This window comes from Aspergillus flavus, chromosome 8 (genome assembly GCF_009017415.1).
Source record: "Aspergillus flavus chromosome 8, complete sequence".
Lineage (NCBI taxonomy): Eukaryota > Fungi > Ascomycota > Eurotiomycetes > Eurotiales > Aspergillaceae > Aspergillus > Aspergillus flavus.
In genome coordinates, this window is record NC_092403.1 from 1631138 (window position 1) to 1650083 (window position 18946).

General features: G+C 49.0%; 8 protein-coding genes across 8 annotated transcripts; 4 read left to right on the forward strand and 4 right to left on the reverse strand.

Moving 5' to 3' along the window:
• Positions 1–147: 147 nt before the first annotated feature.
• Positions 148–1004, forward strand: F9C07_2237001 (putative short-chain dehydrogenase; the record flags this gene model as incomplete). Its single annotated transcript, XM_041295318.1, has 2 exons — positions 148–757; positions 811–1004. 2 exons carry the CDS (start codon positions 148–150, stop codon positions 1002–1004), a joined length of 804 nt encoding a protein of 267 aa, XP_041151205.1.
• Positions 1005–1744: 740 nt separating this feature from the next.
• On the reverse strand, positions 1745–4262 carry F9C07_2264035 (uncharacterized protein; the record flags this gene model as incomplete). Its single annotated transcript, XM_071510175.1, has 10 exons — positions 4183–4262; positions 4077–4126; positions 3720–4025; positions 3649–3664; positions 3371–3589; positions 3046–3311; positions 2968–2982; positions 2711–2899; positions 2194–2663; positions 1745–2144 (listed from the first exon to the last, which is right to left on the reverse strand). The coding sequence occupies exons 1-10, from the start codon at positions 4244–4246 to the stop codon at positions 1745–1747; spliced, it is 1995 nt and encodes a 664-aa protein (XP_071367373.1). The 5' UTR covers positions 4247–4262.
• A 342-nt stretch (positions 4263–4604) lies between these two features.
• On the reverse strand, positions 4605–6191 carry F9C07_2076070 (major facilitator superfamily domain-containing protein; the record flags this gene model as incomplete). Its single annotated transcript, XM_071508819.1, has 4 exons — positions 4605–5363; positions 5438–5786; positions 5846–5958; positions 6009–6191. 4 exons carry the CDS (start codon positions 6189–6191, stop codon positions 4605–4607), a joined length of 1404 nt encoding a protein of 467 aa, XP_071367374.1.
• Positions 6192–6566: 375 nt separating this feature from the next.
• F9C07_2077120 (Polymerase/histidinol phosphatase-like protein) lies at positions 6567–7632 on the reverse strand (the record flags this gene model as incomplete). Its single annotated transcript, XM_071508831.1, has 3 exons — positions 6567–6812; positions 6867–7415; positions 7474–7632. The coding sequence occupies 3 exons, from the start codon at positions 7630–7632 to the stop codon at positions 6567–6569; spliced, it is 954 nt and encodes a 317-aa protein (XP_071367375.1).
• Positions 7633–7972: 340 nt separating this feature from the next.
• F9C07_12782 (putative sphingosine phosphate lyase) lies at positions 7973–9727 on the forward strand (the record flags this gene model as incomplete). Its single annotated transcript, XM_041295317.1, has 2 exons — positions 7973–8527; positions 8582–9727. The coding sequence occupies 2 exons, from the start codon at positions 7973–7975 to the stop codon at positions 9725–9727; spliced, it is 1701 nt and encodes a 566-aa protein (XP_041151203.1).
• A 1322-nt stretch (positions 9728–11049) lies between these two features.
• Positions 11050–13305, forward strand: F9C07_2237005 (heme peroxidase; the record flags this gene model as incomplete). Its single annotated transcript, XM_041287503.1, has 1 exon — positions 11050–13305. The coding sequence occupies one exon, from the start codon at positions 11050–11052 to the stop codon at positions 13303–13305; it is 2256 nt and encodes a 751-aa protein (XP_041151202.1).
• Positions 13306–13949: 644 nt separating this feature from the next.
• Positions 13950–15998, forward strand: F9C07_2205954 (major facilitator superfamily domain-containing protein; the record flags this gene model as incomplete). The annotated part of the gene is made up of 8 exons (XM_071509620.1): positions 13950–14101; positions 14181–14518; positions 14577–14747; positions 14804–15200; positions 15260–15412; positions 15470–15535; positions 15603–15792; positions 15927–15998. 8 exons carry the CDS (start codon positions 13950–13952, stop codon positions 15996–15998), a joined length of 1539 nt encoding a protein of 512 aa, XP_071367376.1.
• Positions 15999–16165: 167 nt separating this feature from the next.
• F9C07_12785 (glycosyl hydrolase family 76-domain-containing protein) lies at positions 16166–17769 on the reverse strand (the record flags this gene model as incomplete). The annotated part of the gene is made up of 4 exons (XM_041295326.1): positions 16166–16747; positions 16827–17276; positions 17335–17582; positions 17667–17769. 4 exons carry the CDS (start codon positions 17767–17769, stop codon positions 16166–16168), a joined length of 1383 nt encoding a protein of 460 aa, XP_041151200.1.
• Positions 17770–18946: the final 1177 nt, after the last annotated feature.

The following is an 18946-nucleotide window of genomic DNA, read 5'->3' on the forward strand; positions in this document are numbered from 1 at the left end:
GGGAAAACCGGATCGTCCGGTCGGAGTGGTTTGTAATCCGCCGAATGTATATAAATCTGGGGAACTCACTGGCACGAATATCGCAACAAGACCAAACAAAGCTATTTATTACTGGAATATATTTTTCACTTTGAATAAAAATAAAGGATGTCTTCATATGCCATCACCGGAGCCTCCAAGGGCATTGGTCTCGAGTTCGTGCGCCAACTCGCTGCCGATACGACCAACACGGTCCTGGCTATAGTACGAGACCCCGAATCACCCGGTATATCTAAGCTCGCCTCCAATCACCTTAATTTGCACGTTATCAAAGGCGATGTTACCGACCCAAAGTCCATTCTCGAGGCAGCCTCAGCGGCAGCCGCCGTGACAGGCGGGAAGCTAGACGTGCTTATCCACAACTCCAACGCCGTTGATATGGCCACCGCGTCCTTCAACCCGACCCAGATTCCATTTGATGCTCAAGCCGTTCGCGCAATGTTTGACCTGCCGTTAAGTACCGGTGTCTATGGCGGGCTATGGACGACAAACGCCTTTTTGCCCCTGATCGAGAAAGGCAGCCAGAAGAAGATTGTGCACATATCCAGCGCCATGGCGGATTTGGATTTTATCAATAAGACTGGTGTCAGCTACGGTGTCGCGTACTCTATCGCAAAAGCCGGGATGAATGTCCAAGTCGCCAAGTACGCAGCAGAACTTGCGCCGAGAGGCATCAAGGTGTTGGCTTTAAGCCCCGGATGGGTTGATACGTGGGAGGGTAAGTGGCCTTTTGTCTGGCTGCAGCAATGGTAGACACTGATATCATCGCAGGAGAGAAACCGCCTCAGGTAATACAAGCGCTACAGCTCATGCTGAAGCAGTTTCAGCTAGCCGAGCCTGAGTTCAAGGGGCAAATTCAGCCTGAAGAGAGTGTTAGAAAGAGCCTCCAGGTGATTGACCGTCTGGATACCGAGTCTAGCGGCTTGCTCCTGAGCCATAATGGAGATAGAGAAAGATGGTTGTGATTGCTCTGGATACTGATGACTTTCACCGGGGGTATATCAAACTTACATAGCCGTAAAGTGATTGGATACTTGATAAAAACTAACCACGAATATCTAGTATAAGAATATGATCATAGCCAAACCTTTTAAAGAGCATTAGAGCAAGATTCTAGGAATTGAAAGTTTTTTGACGGATATTGTCTCCTTTCTATCCTTAAAACAACTCGACCATGCCCCTTCTCAATGCTACCTCAAAATAATGGAGAACCTTATACCAGAAATACCTTAGGTATTATTAGGCCCGAAGGGTCTTTATATTTCTCCATTCAGAACTTGTGCAGCCTATCATCATTAATAGGTGTACCATACACTGGATGGTTCTGCGAGCTAGTTGAATGTGTATAGGTCCCGTAGATCACCTCGCCGGCTTGGCTCTCTACAGTGTGGATAAAGGATCAACAAACATCATCTTTTTGCTTAGTGAAAATAGTAAAAGCTGAGAAAAATTGACATAGATGGCATATTGGTTCAAGAAGGTCCAGCACTACTGCGATCAGCAGCGAATCCCAGTGGCAAAACCCATCGTCGATTCAGTAGAACGGTTCAATTTGACGCAGAGAAGAAATCAACACCAGACAGTGGCCCTCCAAAGAGGTCCATGATCTCCAGGCCAGGAGTGAGCCTGCTATCTGCAAACATAGATATATCTAGAGGAAAATATGAAGATCTTTGAGATGATTCGTCGCTCATCGGCTGGGGTGTTACCTGGTAGGAGAACGTAACGTTAGATAATCTGATATATCACTAGGGTTTTTCAAGTCAGGTTTCACCTCCCAGGGCATCTGGCTATTGGTGCTGGAACCGGTGCCCAACGTTTCAGGCGAGGGGTGGCCAAGCGTTGTACCCATGCCACTGTTGCCGTTGTTGATATCTTCTACTTGGGCCGGGTGAGAAGACGAATGAAATGTGCGCGCGATGGACGCAAACTGTATCAGCATAGAGCCTGGTAGATATCCGCTAGTAGCATACTCAAGCGCACTAAAATAGCCAGTCACACTTTCAAGTAAGACTAGATTACTGCGGGCATCGGGATGCGCCGGATAATGAACAACAAGGTCGAACAAGATGAATAACGCCGTTAGGGGCATGAAAATCATTATACTGAACATATCAACAAATGGAAACAAGCACAGCAGAGGAAATAACCTACAAGAATGGGGTGGACGGCTCTTGATAAATGACTCGTGTGAGATCAATCACTGCACGTGCTGACTTCATCATATCGATAATGTCTGCTGGAGACTGGGAGGAGGATTGGTCGCGAGTAACGTGAAGCTTCAAGCGGTGAAGAGCAATCTTGAGCTCATGATAATGGTAGTGAACCCGAAGAGCTGCCGCAATTTCACATGGATGCGAGAATGTTTGAGGTCGCAGCTTGGTGCCAGGTCGAAATTGAGGAGGAATTGTTTGACATTGCTGTTCTAGAAGCCTCTCTAGTTGATTAATCTTGGCAAGATATGCCGTCTTTGAGTTATTCGTTGCGCTTATAGAGAACAGGTCGGTGAAGGTGCGCGAATAGAGCCTTGCAAACCTTACTGAGGTGAGAAACCAGTCAAAATCACCGAACACTGCCTCTTGGACGATAGGGATGGGCGAGCCAACATCACAGTCTACAATAAACTGTCGATATTGTTAGCTAGATACTTGGGAGGAAGGGATGATCTGACCGAAGTGGTTCCATGATGAAAAGTGACCGTTTTTTCAATGTAATACACCACCCAGAAAGCTCGGCTACGAATTATGGCGTCGCTACTCGTAGATGCTTTGTTTAAGAATGCTCGCTGGGCAACGCGCGCCGCTTCAGATATGATCTTTCCTTGTATCTGTGTGCCGGACAAATTAAGACAGAACACGGCCTGTTGCAATTGTTATGTTTTGCAATTTTGCAACAATTAAAAAGAGAATGCGGAGGAATAAAACCTACCATGGCCGTGATCGCCTACACACTGTCAGTTTTGCTGGATTGTTTTTGAAGAGTAAGAAAGAGTATAGCTTTGCTCACCTGGACCTCTAGTAGATCTGTGTTTAGTAGCAAGACTCTCGGGTAAAGATCAAGTGCCACTTTGAAAAGACTCCAGGCTTCCCCATCGCCAGGTGCGAATGAGCCTCCACCGTCAAATTCGCAACCTAGAGCTAATACCGTATAATATAAAGCTGTCCACGAGACACCGTTGGCAAGATCAGCCTGCAAAGTGGGCGCAAATGCCCTGCTCTCAAATTCGTGACGGTCCAGAAATGGATGCAAGGGATGAATATTTTCGAAAAACACTGAACTCAGTCGAATGTTCATTACCGGCCCTTGCCTTCCGATGGGAGCGATGACTTACTATCAATAAGGTGGCGTCTTCTATCCGGCGAGAGACGTGGAACCTCGCCAGATTGGTTCCATATACTGGACGGCCCAAGGTTGCGATGGAGCACTTCCACACGAGATTTGACCATGTGTGATATCCGTGTAATAAGTGACTTTAGTGCATCGTTGCCTAAACATGCTGAAAGAGCGTTTAACCGGCTGTCGGAGAAGAAACTCATACTTGAGCTGGCCACTAATATCAAGTTAGGAAACACCACGGAAAGGAAGGCTTTAGTTCACTCCATCGCATACAATGATTCTCGTTGGCCTTAGCTTAACTAGTAAGTATCAAGTCGTGTAAAGAGTCGCTTTCGAGAACTCACTCCAAGGAGAAAAGAAGCATTTTGAGTACGTCCCGTTGGCTGCCGGGTTTGGAGTAGTTGGTCCATGTAAAGAGGGCCAGATAATGCATCTGTAATCAAACCTTGGAATTGCGAGGCACCGGAATTGCTTCCCCCATCTTCTGGATGTCTTCCAGAGGACGAAGCTGTTAACAGTGGTGTTGGTGCTTCTACCCTGTCTGTCTCCTCCAGTGGGAGGCAGCTGGCGGGTAAAAACCGCCTCGGGCTATAATTCCGAGCCTTGAATCTTCTCCTTAAGGGGCTATAAACACAATCATATCCTTTTTTCTATAACATAAGATTAGCAACTTGCATCACAAGGTGGGTTTTGCCACGTACGCGACAGTTCGCACACGCTACAGAAGGGTCCGCCGAAAGGTCCGATGGCTCTACAAGCAATGCTTTAGCTTCCGTAGCCGAGGAAAATTCCTTCGTTAAGTCTGACTATGACACTTGACCTTGCGTGCCTTACAGGCATCACAGACATGCGAAAGCCGCGATTGCAGCATTATGAACCGGAATGGTTGGGGGGGAAGTGGGGAATGAAAGTTCGGAAGTCGCTTTGATAGCGGACGTCATACTTGAACTGTCGGGACTCGGAACTCGGGCTTCGCTCCTCGATCACGAAGTCCGTATGCCAGTCTCCCGAATTGGACAATAATCATCTGAAAAGCAAAAGGCATGGGGAACACAAGGAATTTACCAAGGGAACCGTTGCCTCTCGCAGCTCTATTCATTATCCCCAGCGTCAATGCGATAACCTGACTCATAATCATTCTCTATATAGCCTCTGTAGACATCTGTTTTATTGAATTGGCTATATGACTCGTTATACCTAGGGGTCGTTCTCTACATACATAGACTGGTTCAAACCGTACCCAAAGCAGTTGTGATGACTTCATCGTGTATCTGTTCTCTCTGGCGTACTGTCGGATCTCCAAACAGGTTCAGTAGCAGTGGCAGTGGCAAAAATACTCCACTCAAAATAGCCGAGAAGACAAGAGACTTGTGCATATTGTAGGGTGGATTGCCAGTGGGTCCGGCAATCATCGCAGATTGGGCAATAATGAAGACCGCACCAAATATCTGTCCACCAAGCCAGGAGATGGTGCTGCCTATCTCAGGGGAGTGGGGGAAAGTCAGCTCTGCCAGAAGCTCCAGTAGGACTGGAACGAGGCTAAAAGATGAGAAACCTAAGATTGCACAAACGAGATACGTGGGCCATATGCCCCAGGAGCTTGCCGGGGCGAAGACGAGCGATATGTACATAGCACAGGTGATAGGGAAAAGGATTCGAATGGTTCCCGTGTACCACTTGAACCGATCATTCAGTGGTGATATGATTGCTGCCCCTAGAAGTCCAGCACCGATGAGAATACCGCCTGCGATACCCGCCTCCTCCTCTGTGGCGCCATAAGGTATGACTGCTTGGTTAATCAGAGTGATAGTGGAATTGAACAATGCCACATAGATAGAGAATGGCAGGGACAAGAGCCAAAAGTCCCGCTTTTCAGCAATGTCCTTGAATGACACTAGCAGAGGTGTTCGGTTCACTGCAGCGGCCGCGGAGGGTGGAGTCGGTGGTTTTGATGGGATGAATAAAGAAGGGAGTGATGCCACTGAGGACTGTTGACCCGCGTTGTTAGTATATGGAGCATCGATTCCGTCTGGAATGCTGAAATGAGGTTGGCGTCACTCACGATGACAGAAATGATCAAGACCATTCTAGGTAAGTCATCAGGTATCTTGGCGAGGTACGGGTTCGCAAACTGTCCCAGAGCTGCCCCCAGAGGATTAGCGAGGGTAGCAATAGCAGTAGCGCTGGTGCGGCCCTGGTCCGTAAACCAACTGTCACTGAACTTGCTAGGTGTCGAGAGGCAAAAGGGCTGAGCCAAACCAATGACAATTTGGCCAAACATGACAACCCCATAGTTCTTGACCGCTGACACTGTGCCTGCATATCGTATCCAGTTTCCAACTAACAAGAGCACAGAAGCGACGATGTTCGATCCTCTCAAGCCCATGCGCTCTACTGTATGGAAAACAAAGCTGGTAAAAGTTAAAATGTGACTGGACTATCTTCCCCGCGCCAGAATGGAGAGACTCACGGTGCGCTGACACAGTAAGCGAATAGAGTGCTCGTACTTAGCCAAGTGATTGCATTCACACTAACCCCCAAGAACTCGGCTGATGTTACTGGGACTGTTGGATATGTGACCCACTACTCGGTCAATATTTCTGTTTGAGTGTTGTTGGCAGCCGATAACTTACATCCCAACTGACGACAATGTTGAGGAGGGCCAGGTGAGCAACACCGATGAAGCGGCGTTTGTAAACCTTCCTGACGATGGGCGCTTGATACCCAGGACCGAGGTCAAAAGAAGACGGACCAGTGCAAGTGACCGGCCTGCTACCCCCTGGGCTTTTGCACTTTATATCCGCATTGTCGACCATGGTTTCAATTTGCGAAGGGCGATTGAGAATGAGGAGAAGACAGATAAAATCTAACAATTGGGCAAGACTCAAGTCCCAAACTAAACCACGAAAGCTCTCCAGGCGCAAGATATAATACTTCAAGAGACCCTTAGAGTTCCAGTTGAACGTTAATCTCATCCTCCTATCAGTCTTCATGGATCTATAATACCCCGCATATCGAAACCCGAGTTCCGTGGTATGCTTCGCTATCTTGACTGGGGATTTATCATATTGACTTACTCTTGTTATGGTAATGGTCCTGGTTCATTCCCCTGTAGACTTCCACCATGAAGCTCCCGCCACCCATCTTTAAGACACTCGGCTCTCCTACAATCTCATTGCGCCTAACTTGGTTCATTGCTTCCAGTAGGCCATTTTCTTCACCTCTGCCAGAGAACGACACTTCACCAACGTCCGCGGAAACCTTGGATCCAACCCCTGATTCGTCCCATCAGGGGCCAACTCCAAGAAATAGAGCTTCTGAATTCCCTGCTCTTCCACGTACTTCAACATCTCCTGATACATGGCCCCGACGTGAGCGATACCATGGCTGTCGTCAGAAAGACAGAATCGACCATCTAAGGCGAGAAATTCCTGACTCTTTATCAGATATGGGATCCCAACATGAGTCTGATTAAATTCAGTAATTCATACCTGGCAAACCTCCGCTGCAGGGTACGGCATCTCAAGCCCTTTCCGCAGTGCAGCTGAGTTGAGTTCTAGAAGCCCTCCATAGCTTGATATATATCGTAGATTTCGCGCCACTCTCTGCCAGACACCTGTCCAACTCCGAAACCCTCCATCGGATGCGTTTGGGTTATCAGAGTGAAGCCGAATCAAGTCAAAATGGCCCACGATCATAGGCTTCAAATTTTGCAACATTTCAAATTGAACATCGAAGTAGTCTTCAAAGATACGCTCGTCTGTTCCGCCGGACACCTCTCGTGCTTTCGAATATAGCTTTCGGCTCCAGTCAATGGGGATTCCATGGAGGTGGTGCACTGACCCAACAAAGAACTCGAAAGGATGCCTAGACAGCGAATCATGTATGAGTCTCAATGAAGTGTCGCTTCGAATCCATTCAGATTCAAATCCTACGAGAATCTTGATTTGCGAGGCGTATTTCTTCCGCAGCTGAATCGCTGTCATAAAGTACTTTGCCTCATTGCTGATCATAGATGATGAAGTTACGCCGGCCTCGATCTAACATGAATCAGAATGGTGATAAAAAGGCAAACTGAGAGATATCAATGAGGCCTACTTCTTCTTCGTATAATTCGTCACTGGAGCGCGGCATATGCTCGCTCAAGCAAAATACCTCCATGCCTTGTAATATGGCAGTCTGTATCACTTGCTCCAAGGTGTTTTGAGCATGGCTAGGACAGAATTCTCCTGAGTGCGAGTGGTGGGAGAAAGGCATTGTGTCTTGTGGGAGGTTCTGGATGTACCGAATTGAAAGATGGACGTAGGCATCGAGGACTCGAGGTTCAGGAAAGTAGCGATCAACACATAACTCTAGCTGTATTACATGGCTGTAATCCGACCAAAGTTTCCGCTGCCAACTTATGAAACTCCTTTCTCGGTCTTCGGAGATGGATTTCTGGTAGAGTTTGCTCGTCTCGGCTCTCGGCTTTGGGATCACACGAAAAAGCTCCAAGTGCGATCACCTATTTATGCCGTTGGGAGCAGGACATCGCTAGTTCCATGTCTATTCCTGATTCTAAATTTCCTTAAATCACACTTAGTTCATTGGAGTTACCATGTATGCTCTTAATCAGACGGCAAAGTCGGTTTGGTTGCCCCTGACGCAACTGAGCGGGACATCGAAGTACGACATTGTTTCTCGATTAGTCTGTACTATTCTTATCATACGAAGTGTCCTTACGGTCTATCAGAACGTCACTTGCTACGGTGTTGCTGGAACTCTGACAAATGCCTTGGAATACTGCCGGAGATGGATATCTCTAGAGACACGAGCAGCTCCCCGGAAATTCAAACGAGTGGACAAAGATATCGAGGCAATATCGAACTCAATGGTGCAGAAACTGGCTCGGCATGGAGCTGATGTCAGAAGGAATTTATCACTTCCTAAAGAAGGATGGGATATCGAGAAAGTCGAAGCGGAGTTGAACGAACTCCACAACTTAGACCATACACGATGGGAGGATGGCCGGGTTAGCGGAGCAGTATACCATGGGGGCAATGAACTGCTGGAGATGCAAACTAGAGCCATTGGCAAATTCAGTGTCTCGAATCCAATCCACCCAGATGTCTTTCCAGGAGTTAGAAAGATGGAAGCAGAAATAGTAGCAATGGTATGTGAGCATCAAGGCAATTCTACCGCAAGTGATTGACGAAAGAGAATCCAGATCCTAGCCGCCTTCCACGGCCCCGAAGATGGGGCTGGAGTAACCACAAGCGGTGGTACAGAATCCATCATCATGGCATGCTTGGCTGCTCGGGAGAAAGCTGCAGCTGAGCGCGGCGTCACAAATCCGGAGATGATAATCCCCAGTACAGCTCATGCAGCATTTTTCAAAGCTGCGCAGTACTTCAAAATCAAACTCCATCTTCTTTCATGCCCGGCGCCTGAGTATAAAGCATCTGTTACCGAAATTCGTCGACTGATCAATCGTAACACGGTTCTGCTAGTCGCGTCTGCACCGAACTATCCCCACGGCATTGTCGATGATATCCCAGAGATCTCACGATTGGCAACTGAAAATGATATCCCACTTCATGTTGACTGCTGTTTGGGGTCACTTGTTATTGCGTTCTTGCAAAAGTCGGGCTTCCCGTCTCCATACGACAACAGCGGTGGCTTTGATTTTCGGCAACCGGGAGTCACCAGCATCAGTGTTGACACGCATAAATATGGCTTTGCTCCAAAAGGCAGCTCGGTCTTATTGTATCGCAATCGATCATACCGAAACTATCAATACTTCTTGTTTCCCGATTGGTCTGGTGGTGCCTATGCTTCGCCATCCATGGCAGGTTCTCGTCCTGGCTCCCTTATTGCAGGCACCTGGGCTACATTGGTGAGAATGGGAGAGTCCGGATATATAAGCAGCTGCCGCCAGATTGTGGGAGCTGCGAAAAAGTTTGAGGCTGCCATACTCACAAATCCTATCTTGAAGCCCCATATTGAGATCATTGGGTATCCCATGGTTAGCGTCATCGCATTTACAAGTAAAAATGATGAAATCGAGACATATGATATTGCCGACGCCATGGACGCTAGGGGATGGCATCTGAATGCGTTGCAGTCTCCACCGGCTATTCATTGTGCATTCACCATACCCACGGCTGAAGCTGTGGATGGTCTCATTTCGGATTTGATTGATGTCATCAGTGAGATATTACTTCAGATTCAGGAGCAGAAGCAGAAGGGAGAACACATCGTACGCCAGCGTGGTAAGAGTGCGGCGCTCTATGGTGTAGGGGGAAGTATTGCGGATAGGACCATGGTCAATCAATTCGCAGAAGGATTCTTGGATACCTTGTATAAAGCTTAGATCGCACTACAAGCTGCAGGATAGTAAAGCAAGAAGGCCAAAACTATTCTTAGAAAAGGCTTTTTCATGTATCCTTACTTAGTCAACATGCCTCCCACCTTGATTAGTAGAACTCTTCATGCCGTGACGTTAGGTTCCGCCGTAATCCACTCCCTGTCGAACAAGGCTCAGGCACCAGAAGCAAACATCATACCGACTCGATCAGTCCACTTTTCGGGGAGCAAAGTGCTCGGGCTCCGAAGGGACCGAAGGCATTATTTTCGTAATCCAGCCCCTTCAGCTCAGCTGTTCTCCTGACAAGGAACCAGATACTTCGGATCCATGTATACCTGTCCACAATGGGAGTTTACAAATCAGGTTCCTCGTATGAGCTGTTGTCCTCACATTGCGCGTGGTCTAGGCACCCCGGTTGAATCATACGTATGATGGCAATGGTGGTTAGTACTATTCTAAGAGTAGCAAATATTCTACCGAGGGTCTTGCACGCTACCGAGGATAGTAGCTCGGCAGCAAGACCTATTGACACACTGCAAGGTCAAGAATTACTCGATTAGACTTTATATCTGGGATGCTGCCAAGACCAGCTCGCCCTTGGCTACATCAAGTTAGACCTTCCTGATTAGGCGAAACCCTACCCCAACTTGGAACCTAAATCCGCTTCGAAGGCAAGTCAGGCCCTGCTTATTAAAAATCGGTTCGAGACCAGGATGCTTGCTAACGTTCACTTAACCTCCCACCACTGTTAGGGCTCATGCCGAAAACCGGCACTTGATGCCAAATCTTTCTGATCTGAGCCTTCTAGATCGTAGGTGGGGAATGCTGCACATCAGTAATCTGCAGGTCAACTATTGAGTAATCGGAATCGTGGTTATGTCAACAAGTCTTAGCTCATTGGTCCTTGGGTAGAGCGATTTCTTGGACTATTCGTTCATTGGTTTAGCGGTCCTCAGCACTGACTACCATACTGTCAGGCGACACAATATTCCTTCTGGTGGGACAGCTAATGACGTTGCCGGAATGTTTGAGGATGTCCCCGGCGCATGATCATGTACGGTCGAGAACCAGGAGGGCTTGAAAGCGAGAAAGGAGAATTCGATTCACTGCCGGTTTGATTGACCCCGCTTTTCGCTTAGGTGATGAATACCTAGAGCGCCTTACTAATGAAGCCATACTCATGGGTGTTGAAGAAACAATATAAAGACCATGGTTGTTCACTACCAGCTGCTGAAGTGTCATGACACAATCAAATCCTTTACATCTTTCTTATACAACGAACAATCCAATCTTAACACACTACAACTGCGTTTCCAGCTTTGCCCATCATGGCAGACAAGTGTCCCTTCCATAACCAAGCGCCGAAGCCCAACGTTGCGGGCAGTGGCACCCAAAACCGCGACTGGTGGCCAGACCAGCTAAAGCTGAACATCCTCCGCCAGCACACAACGGTTTCGAACCCATTGGATCCAGACTTTGACTATGCTGCGGCTTTCAACAGCCTGGATTACTATGCTCTGAAGAAGGACCTGCAAGACCTGATGACTGATTCGCAGGATTGGTGGCCAGCGGATTTTGGTCATTATGGTGGCCTCTTCATTCGCATGGCCTGGCATAGTGCGGGTACCTATCGCACCTTTGATGGTCGAGGTGGTGGTGGACAAGGTCAACAGCGGTTCGCGCCACTCAACAGCTGGCCGGACAACGTGAGTCTTGACAAAGCTCGCCGCCTGCTTTGGCCGATCAAGCAAAAGTATGGTAACAAGATCTCCTGGGCTGACCTGATGATCTTAACGGGCAACGTGGCACTAGAGTCTATGGGCTTCAAAACATTCGGATTTGCCGGTGGACGTAAGGATACTTGGGAAGCGGACGAATCTGTTTACTGGGGTGGAGAGACCACATGGCTCGGCAATGATGTGCGCTATTCCCATGGTTTTGCCGGATCTTCCAAGCATGGTGCTGTTATTGCCGACGAAGCATCCCATCGCGATATACATTCTCGCGAACTGGAAAAGCCACTCGCAGCTGCTCATATGGGCTTGATTTACGTGAACCCGGAAGGGCCCGATGGGAACCCTGACCCAGTCGCTGCAGCTCGGGATATCCGTACCACGTTCGCTCGCATGGCAATGAATGATGAGGAAACTGTTGCGCTAATTGCTGGTGGTCATACCTTTGGAAAGACACACGGGGCGGCTTCCTCAGACCACGTTGGTTCTGAGCCTGAGGCTGCTGGTCTAGAGGCACAAGGCTTGGGTTGGCAAAACAGCCATGGCTCGGGAAAAGGCGCGCATACCATTACCAGTGGTCTGGAAGTAACCTGGACAAAGACTCCAACCCAATGGAATTTGAACTTCCTCGAGTACCTGTTCCGCTTCGAATGGGTGCTCACCAAGAGTCCTGCGGGTGCGAACCAATGGGTAGCTAAGGACGCAGATGCCTTTATCCCGGATGCATACGATTCATCCAAGAAGCACCGACCACAGATGCTTACTACTGACTTGTCTCTGCGATTCGATCCTGCTTACGAGAAGATCTCGCGCCGCTTTCTGGAAAACCCGGATCAGTTTGCAGAAGCCTTTGCGCGGGCCTGGTTCAAGCTGACACATCGGGACATGGGGCCGCGTGCTCGCTATATCGGTCCAGAGGTCCCCGCTGAAGAGCTGTCCTGGCAGGATCCCATCCCAGCAGTCAACCATCCGGTAATTAGTGAGACCGATATCGCCGCACTCAAGCGGGATATCCTCGCCACCGGCGTCGATCCTTCGAAGTTCATCTCGACTGCTTGGGCATCAGCATCGACTTTTCGAGGCAGTGATAAACGCGGCGGCGCCAACGGTGCACGTATTCGTCTTGCCCCTCAGCGCGACTGGGAAGTGAATAACCAGCCATGGCTTGCGGCGGCATTGAAGGCCCTGGAAGACATCCAAGACAAATTCAACAGCGCCCAGAACGACGGAAAGCGAGTATCCTTGGCGGATCTCATTGTGCTCGCTGGCTGCGCAGCTGTCGAGAAAGCTGCCAGCGATGCCGGCCATATTATCACCGTGCCTTTCACGCCGGGACGCATGGATGCTTCGCAGGACCAGACGGATGTCGAGTCATTCAATCAGATGGAGCCTGTGGCAGACGGCTTCCGGAACTATGGCACATCCACTGCTCGGGTGCCAGCCGAGCACTATCTGGTTGACAAGGCGCAGTTGCTGACTCTATCTGCGCCTGAGATGACGGTACTTGTTGGTGGTCTGCGGGCTCTGAATGCCAACTACGATGGCTCCGCCCATGGAGTGTTTACTACCCGGCCGGGCCAGCTGACGAATGATTTCTTTGTCAATCTCCTCGACATGAACACCTCGTGGAAGGCATCTGGCAGTGGCAATGACATTTACGAAGGCACCGACCGCAGAACCGGCTCGAAGAAATGGACTGCCACCAGGGCCGATCTGGTCTTCGGATCTCACGCCGAGCTGCGCGCCATCGCCGAGGTGTATGGCAGCAGTGACGGAAAGGGCAAATTCGTAAAGGACTTTGTTGCCGCTTGGGCTAAGGTCATGAACCTTGACAGGTTTGATGTGAACTAGGATGTACATTCTTTCTTTTAGCTTTTGTGTACTGTTCGTCATGTTTTGGATAATCGCGTTGCATGTACGTTAATAATATGTAATAGCTACCTAACTGACATGTTGTGTATGACTTTGGTCTCTGCTTTACATTGCTTCGAGCTTCTAAAATCACGATATACCCCCTCTTGTAGAGCGGCTATTATCCACATAAATGTGGTTGAACTGCCGACGGAGGAACCACAAAGGCAGTGCAGGTTCGTTTAATCTGTTCTGATCAGGATATCCAATCAAATTATAGAAAGGGGCCATAATGAAATGAATTCGGGAATCAAGTTATCCGTTTTCTCTGCTGTCTGAACTTATTTTTTCGCTTGGCTGGCGTTAGGGGAATTAGAGGGACGTTGGTCGGCATTGACGCGTAGATAGCTTGATTGCGCCATCAAGCCCCAGTCTCGCAGCATATCGTGGATAAAATCTAGCCCAGACACAATGTTCTTGTCCAAGATAATACGGAAAACCTATAAATATTATGTACCTGCCGATCGGGAAATTTCTATTGGAATGAGATTAGAGAAAAACAAAAGAATATTGCTCTCAGGGGATTACTCTAAGTAGTAAATTCGAAATATTACCCTAACTTTCCTTTCCCCCATATTAATGCTATGATTTCTTTACCCGATCAACATTCATCACTCGATCATGATCTACCACCGGAGAAAAAGATCATAACCGAAATCTCCACGGATCAGGAGTCGTCGGATGGAGAAATTATCAAAGATTGGGATGATAAGGAGGAGAATGCGCTTCGTCGAAAGTGAGCAACCGCATATATACTTCCAGATAGTAGCTGAATGACCATGACTAACCACCACACTTCTATCTTATCGATACAGAATTGACTTTATCCTTATCCCCATTCTTGGTCTCGCCTTTTTTGCCCTCCAGGTCGACCGCGGAAACATCAGCGCCGCGCTCACGTCCACTATCACAGAGGACCTGGGGATAACAACGAACCAAATCAATATCGGCACACAATTACTCTCGGCCGGTATTGTCATCACGGAAATCCCTTCGAATATCATCCTTCAGCGGATCGGCCCGCAGATATGGCTTTCAATACAGTTGTTCGCCTGGGGTCTTGTTGCGACCTTTCAGGCGTTCGTGCAGAGCTATCCTGCTTATTTGGTAACGAGACTGTTGCTGGGATTGTTGGAGGGCGGGTTCATTCCTGGTACGGATGTTTGCCCAAGACTTGACTGAGAATAATAGAGCACTAATGGGTGGATTAGGCGCATTGTATTATCTTTCAACATGGTACAAGAGAGGCGAGACAAGCTTCCGCACCACCCTCTTCTTCTTTGGACAGATGTTCGCAGCAGCGACATCAAGTCTCATCTCCGCCGGTTTACTAAAACTAGACGGTAAATGCGGGTTTGCCGGCTGGCAATGGATCTTCCTGGGTACGTGAATCAGGGCCAATCCCAGCAGCAGCACCACCTCCTGACCGATTCTATAGTCGAAGGCCTAATAACAATCTTCGCCGGCATCATCTTCACTCTCCTCGTCCCACCCAAGGCAGGAAATGGTTACGCCCTTGTCGGCCTCAAACGCTGGAGCTATTTCACCCCACGCGAGTCCCACATCATCCGCAACAGAGTCCTTCTTGACGACCCGCACAAAGCCCACGGCCACATTAAGATCACGGCTAAGGATATCTGGAATACCGTGCGCCAACCGACCACCCTCCAACATTTCTTCATTACCCTCGTCGCCATGTCAGGGTTCCAAGGTCTGACACAGTATACGCCAAGCATGATCAAGTCGTTCGGGTTCAATGCCATTCAGGCGAATGCGTTGGCATCGGTGCCGATTTATTGCAGCATGGTGTGGTGTCTGGTGTTGTCTTATTTCGCGTAAGTGCCTCTCTTCGACCATCCGTATACTTTGAAATGAGCTAATTGGTTTGAGACAGAGATCGCACCGGCCACCGAGGTCCCTTCGTTCTCCTCTCCATCACTTGGAACGTGATTTCATATGCCTGTCTGCGGACGATGCCTTATTCCTCGTCGAGTTGGCACAAGTATGGCGTCATAGCCGTGGCTAATGTAATCTATGCTAGCATGCAGTACGTTCATTTCCCTTTCCCCGTTCCCCATGTCCTGAATGCTCACAAGGTCAACAGTATCCTGAACATCGGCTGGTTATCCGTCTACTGCAAAACTCCCCAAGAGCGGAGTGTCTCCATGGCGTATGTTTTATCTTTCCACACGTGGATTGCCTCGTTTCTCTTGACATTGGCTAACGGTGATTAACAGCTTGATTGTTATGGCGGCCAATTGCGCCGGTATCTCCGGGTCACAGATTTTCCGCACATCGGATCAACCGAGATATCTGCATGGTTTGACGGCTATTTGTGCCCTGGCTGGGGCGTCATGGGTATTGACGGCCGCGTTGGGGGTGCAGTATTATTTGAAGAGGAGAAAGGCCGGAGGAATTGGTGGTGGGGTATAGACTCCATCGTTGATGTACAGTACTATTGACTAGTATGACCCGTAATAATGGGATGTATATATCAGGTTCATAAACTCTTTGTTATTAGAGATTTAAGGTAGAATCTGGGCTTTCTGTCCGACATCTAGTTCGTTCCGCGTGCCGCAGGCACCGAGGGGCCAGTGTGTAGTATAGGTAGTAATGGCAATCAGCACCCTTAAGAAAAGAGAAAAATCCGAAGAAAAAAAAAAACGGGGAAAAGGCAATCAATGCCCAGATGTACAGATCCCAACCCTCTCCCAAGCAAACACCATGAAAATGAAAAATATTATATACATACAACCAGCCATGGAAGCAACCGAATCCTACAAAGCTAGACTTGCTCGACTCAAGGCTTGACGAGCCAGCCGACGGACCCCGTTACTGCAGCAATCATCATCACCATCAGGATCCAAGCGCCCGCTCGATCCGCCGTGGTGATCGGCTTCGGCTTAGAGGGATCCTTACCCTCTCCCGAGGAGGGCACATTGTGTTCCTTCGCGTCGGGGTTTGTATCAATCGTGTTGGGTGATTCGGCTGCCATGAGCATCAGATTGCCCGTGACTCCGCCCAGGGCCGACATTTGCGCTTCGAGGCCCTTGACCCCGTCGAACTTGTTGGCGCCCCAGGTGAGACCGCACAGGTTGCTCTGACCGTCGGATTGGCCGTTGCACATCTTGGAGATGGATTCCACCGACCCTTGCAGCTTGGGGACGATCTGATCTTTGGTGGACGGCACGAGGATGGCGGTGAAAGCCAACCACATGGATAGGTAACCCTTGAACCCAATCTGGTTTCTGTCACAGGACATGATGGGCTCGCATGCGACTTCGGACATAGTATTGCCGCCGTACTTTTCCGGGAAGAAGGTCTTGAGAGTCGTGCCGAGCAGACCGTTGACCCGATTCAGCCATTTTTCATCACCATTGGTCTGTTACGGGATCGTTAGCGGGATGGCATGCGTTAGGGAGCACTTCAAGGGTCCCATGGGCAACGTGAGAAGGACTTACGTAATTGTACAAGAAGGCTGCTCCCGACAAATAGGTCCCATAGTTGTAGGTCCACTGAAGATTGTCTGGACTCTTACATTGATCGTCGTTGTTGACCGAATCGAAAATTATCCACTTGTTGACGTCCATCAGCCCCGACTTGGCCGACCAGTCCCAAATCTTCTCGGCCCATTCGGTATAGGTCTCGTTTTTGGTAAATCGAGCCAATCGCGCTGCCAATTCAAACAGACCGCCGTTGGAGATGGCGTTCTTTAACTGATATCCAGCTTGGTAGGGCCAGACCTGCCAGCGCATACCACCCCCACAGGTTTGACCATCCCAGCGCTCGACCTGCTCGTTGAAGACCGCACGCGCGAGGGAGGTCCACGAGGGTTTTCCATCGCGCTCGGGGAATCCAGCCTCAGAGGCCGTGATGGCTGCCAGACCCCAGAACATTTGATCGTCGTTACCCTGCGCACGTGACGGTCAGCGATTTTGCGCCCAAGGCAGACGACGATTGACGACGTACCAGCCATTGACTGTAATTTGAAGAGAAAAAGTCATAATTCTCGCCCGCTTGGAACATGAGATCATGCGACACCACCGCGTTCTGACTGTCGTCGCCCGAGGCTTGCCAGTATTGAATTAACGTCATGAACATACTCCCGGCGATATACCAAGTGTCCGTCAGCTTGCCGGGAATCCCCTCCGTCTGGTTCTCCTTGTAGAACTCCATCATCGGAGGGATAATTTCCTGGGCGCCCTTTTTTAATGAATCTAGAATTCTGCGTTAGAGAACTGAGAGACCTGGAGCGCATGTCGGACAGTTTTGCGACCGTGAGGAGGGGACAAGAAGCATACCCTCATTATTGGCGACAATACCCAAGTCCGACCACACGGTCTGGGCGTGGAGAAAGAGGAGTAACAAAGTGGCGCATAGCTGTTGACTGGTGAGGTAGTGCATCCTCTCCGGTAGTTTAGTTTATGGGGGATTGAAGTCGGTCAGTCAATAAGCAATACAGCAGTGACCGGAGACATCGAAAAAAAAAAAAAAGCTTGGAGGAGAGTTGACGAGAGGGAAAAGTTGCATCCCGCAAGGCTTAATTTAAGTGACCCGTGCCAAGCGCACTCATGGCCCCATCTTGACCTGACTAAGTCCCTATCATTATGGAGTCGACTGGAGTCCACGCTGCCTTGGCAAGATCGGCCCTGGTGAAACGAGACCAATCATTCCCTCCTGTGCGTCATCCAAGAGAAGTCTTAGTTTTCCACTTCTCTGTCTTGTGTTTTCTCTGCCTCGTCCGCTTCTGGACTTTTACTTGGTGGTTCCCTCTTCCCGGATGTCACCTGACTAGGGTTGAGGTTACATACGGGCAAACAGGATGGAGAGAAGAACTGGACTGAACGAAAGGCCCTGAGGACCCTGACTCCCTGTCGATCGTGGAGTCAGGGGTCTTTGGAGGGGACTGATTGCTTATTCAACGCCCCATGCACAGAAAAATTGGATCCGTGCTCCCCAAATGCGGCTATGATACGCTGCTAGTTCCGTCCCATCTCCACTCTCACCACTGGATGATGCGTCCCAGACTCCCAATGCTGGCTGGCAGTTAATTATAGCAACCCCGGTTCATCGACTGGACAAGTTACATTGGCGATGCACAGTACCACCCTGGTGGGCCTGCTGCAGCGGTACTGGCAAGAAAAAAAGCTTCAGAGGAATCCTTTTACTTACGAGTAGTCGACTATGACATAATTACATATTTCTGGCGAGGGCTTTTTTTTTCCCTCCCCAGATCTCCACTCATTGCGGAAATGTGGAGATCATCACAGTCTAGATTGGTCCTAATGAACAACTTCAAGCACCACACTATTTGAAAGCCACCGTTCTTAGCTGGATATTGTTACTCGATTCTAGTGCAGATAAATCCATTGTCAATATGAGCGCTAATCCTTCAAGCATTTCCCAGATCAGTGTACTCCAAGTACCCTGACTTTAACTCGGAGTACTTTCGAGTTAATGAGAAACCACTCAATGAAGCTTTTTTGGAACTTTGTTGGTCAAAGCATCGCCATATCTCCTTAGCGCTTACTCGCACCAGACCCCAGTACCAGTGTAAATTATATGAACTGATAACATAGAA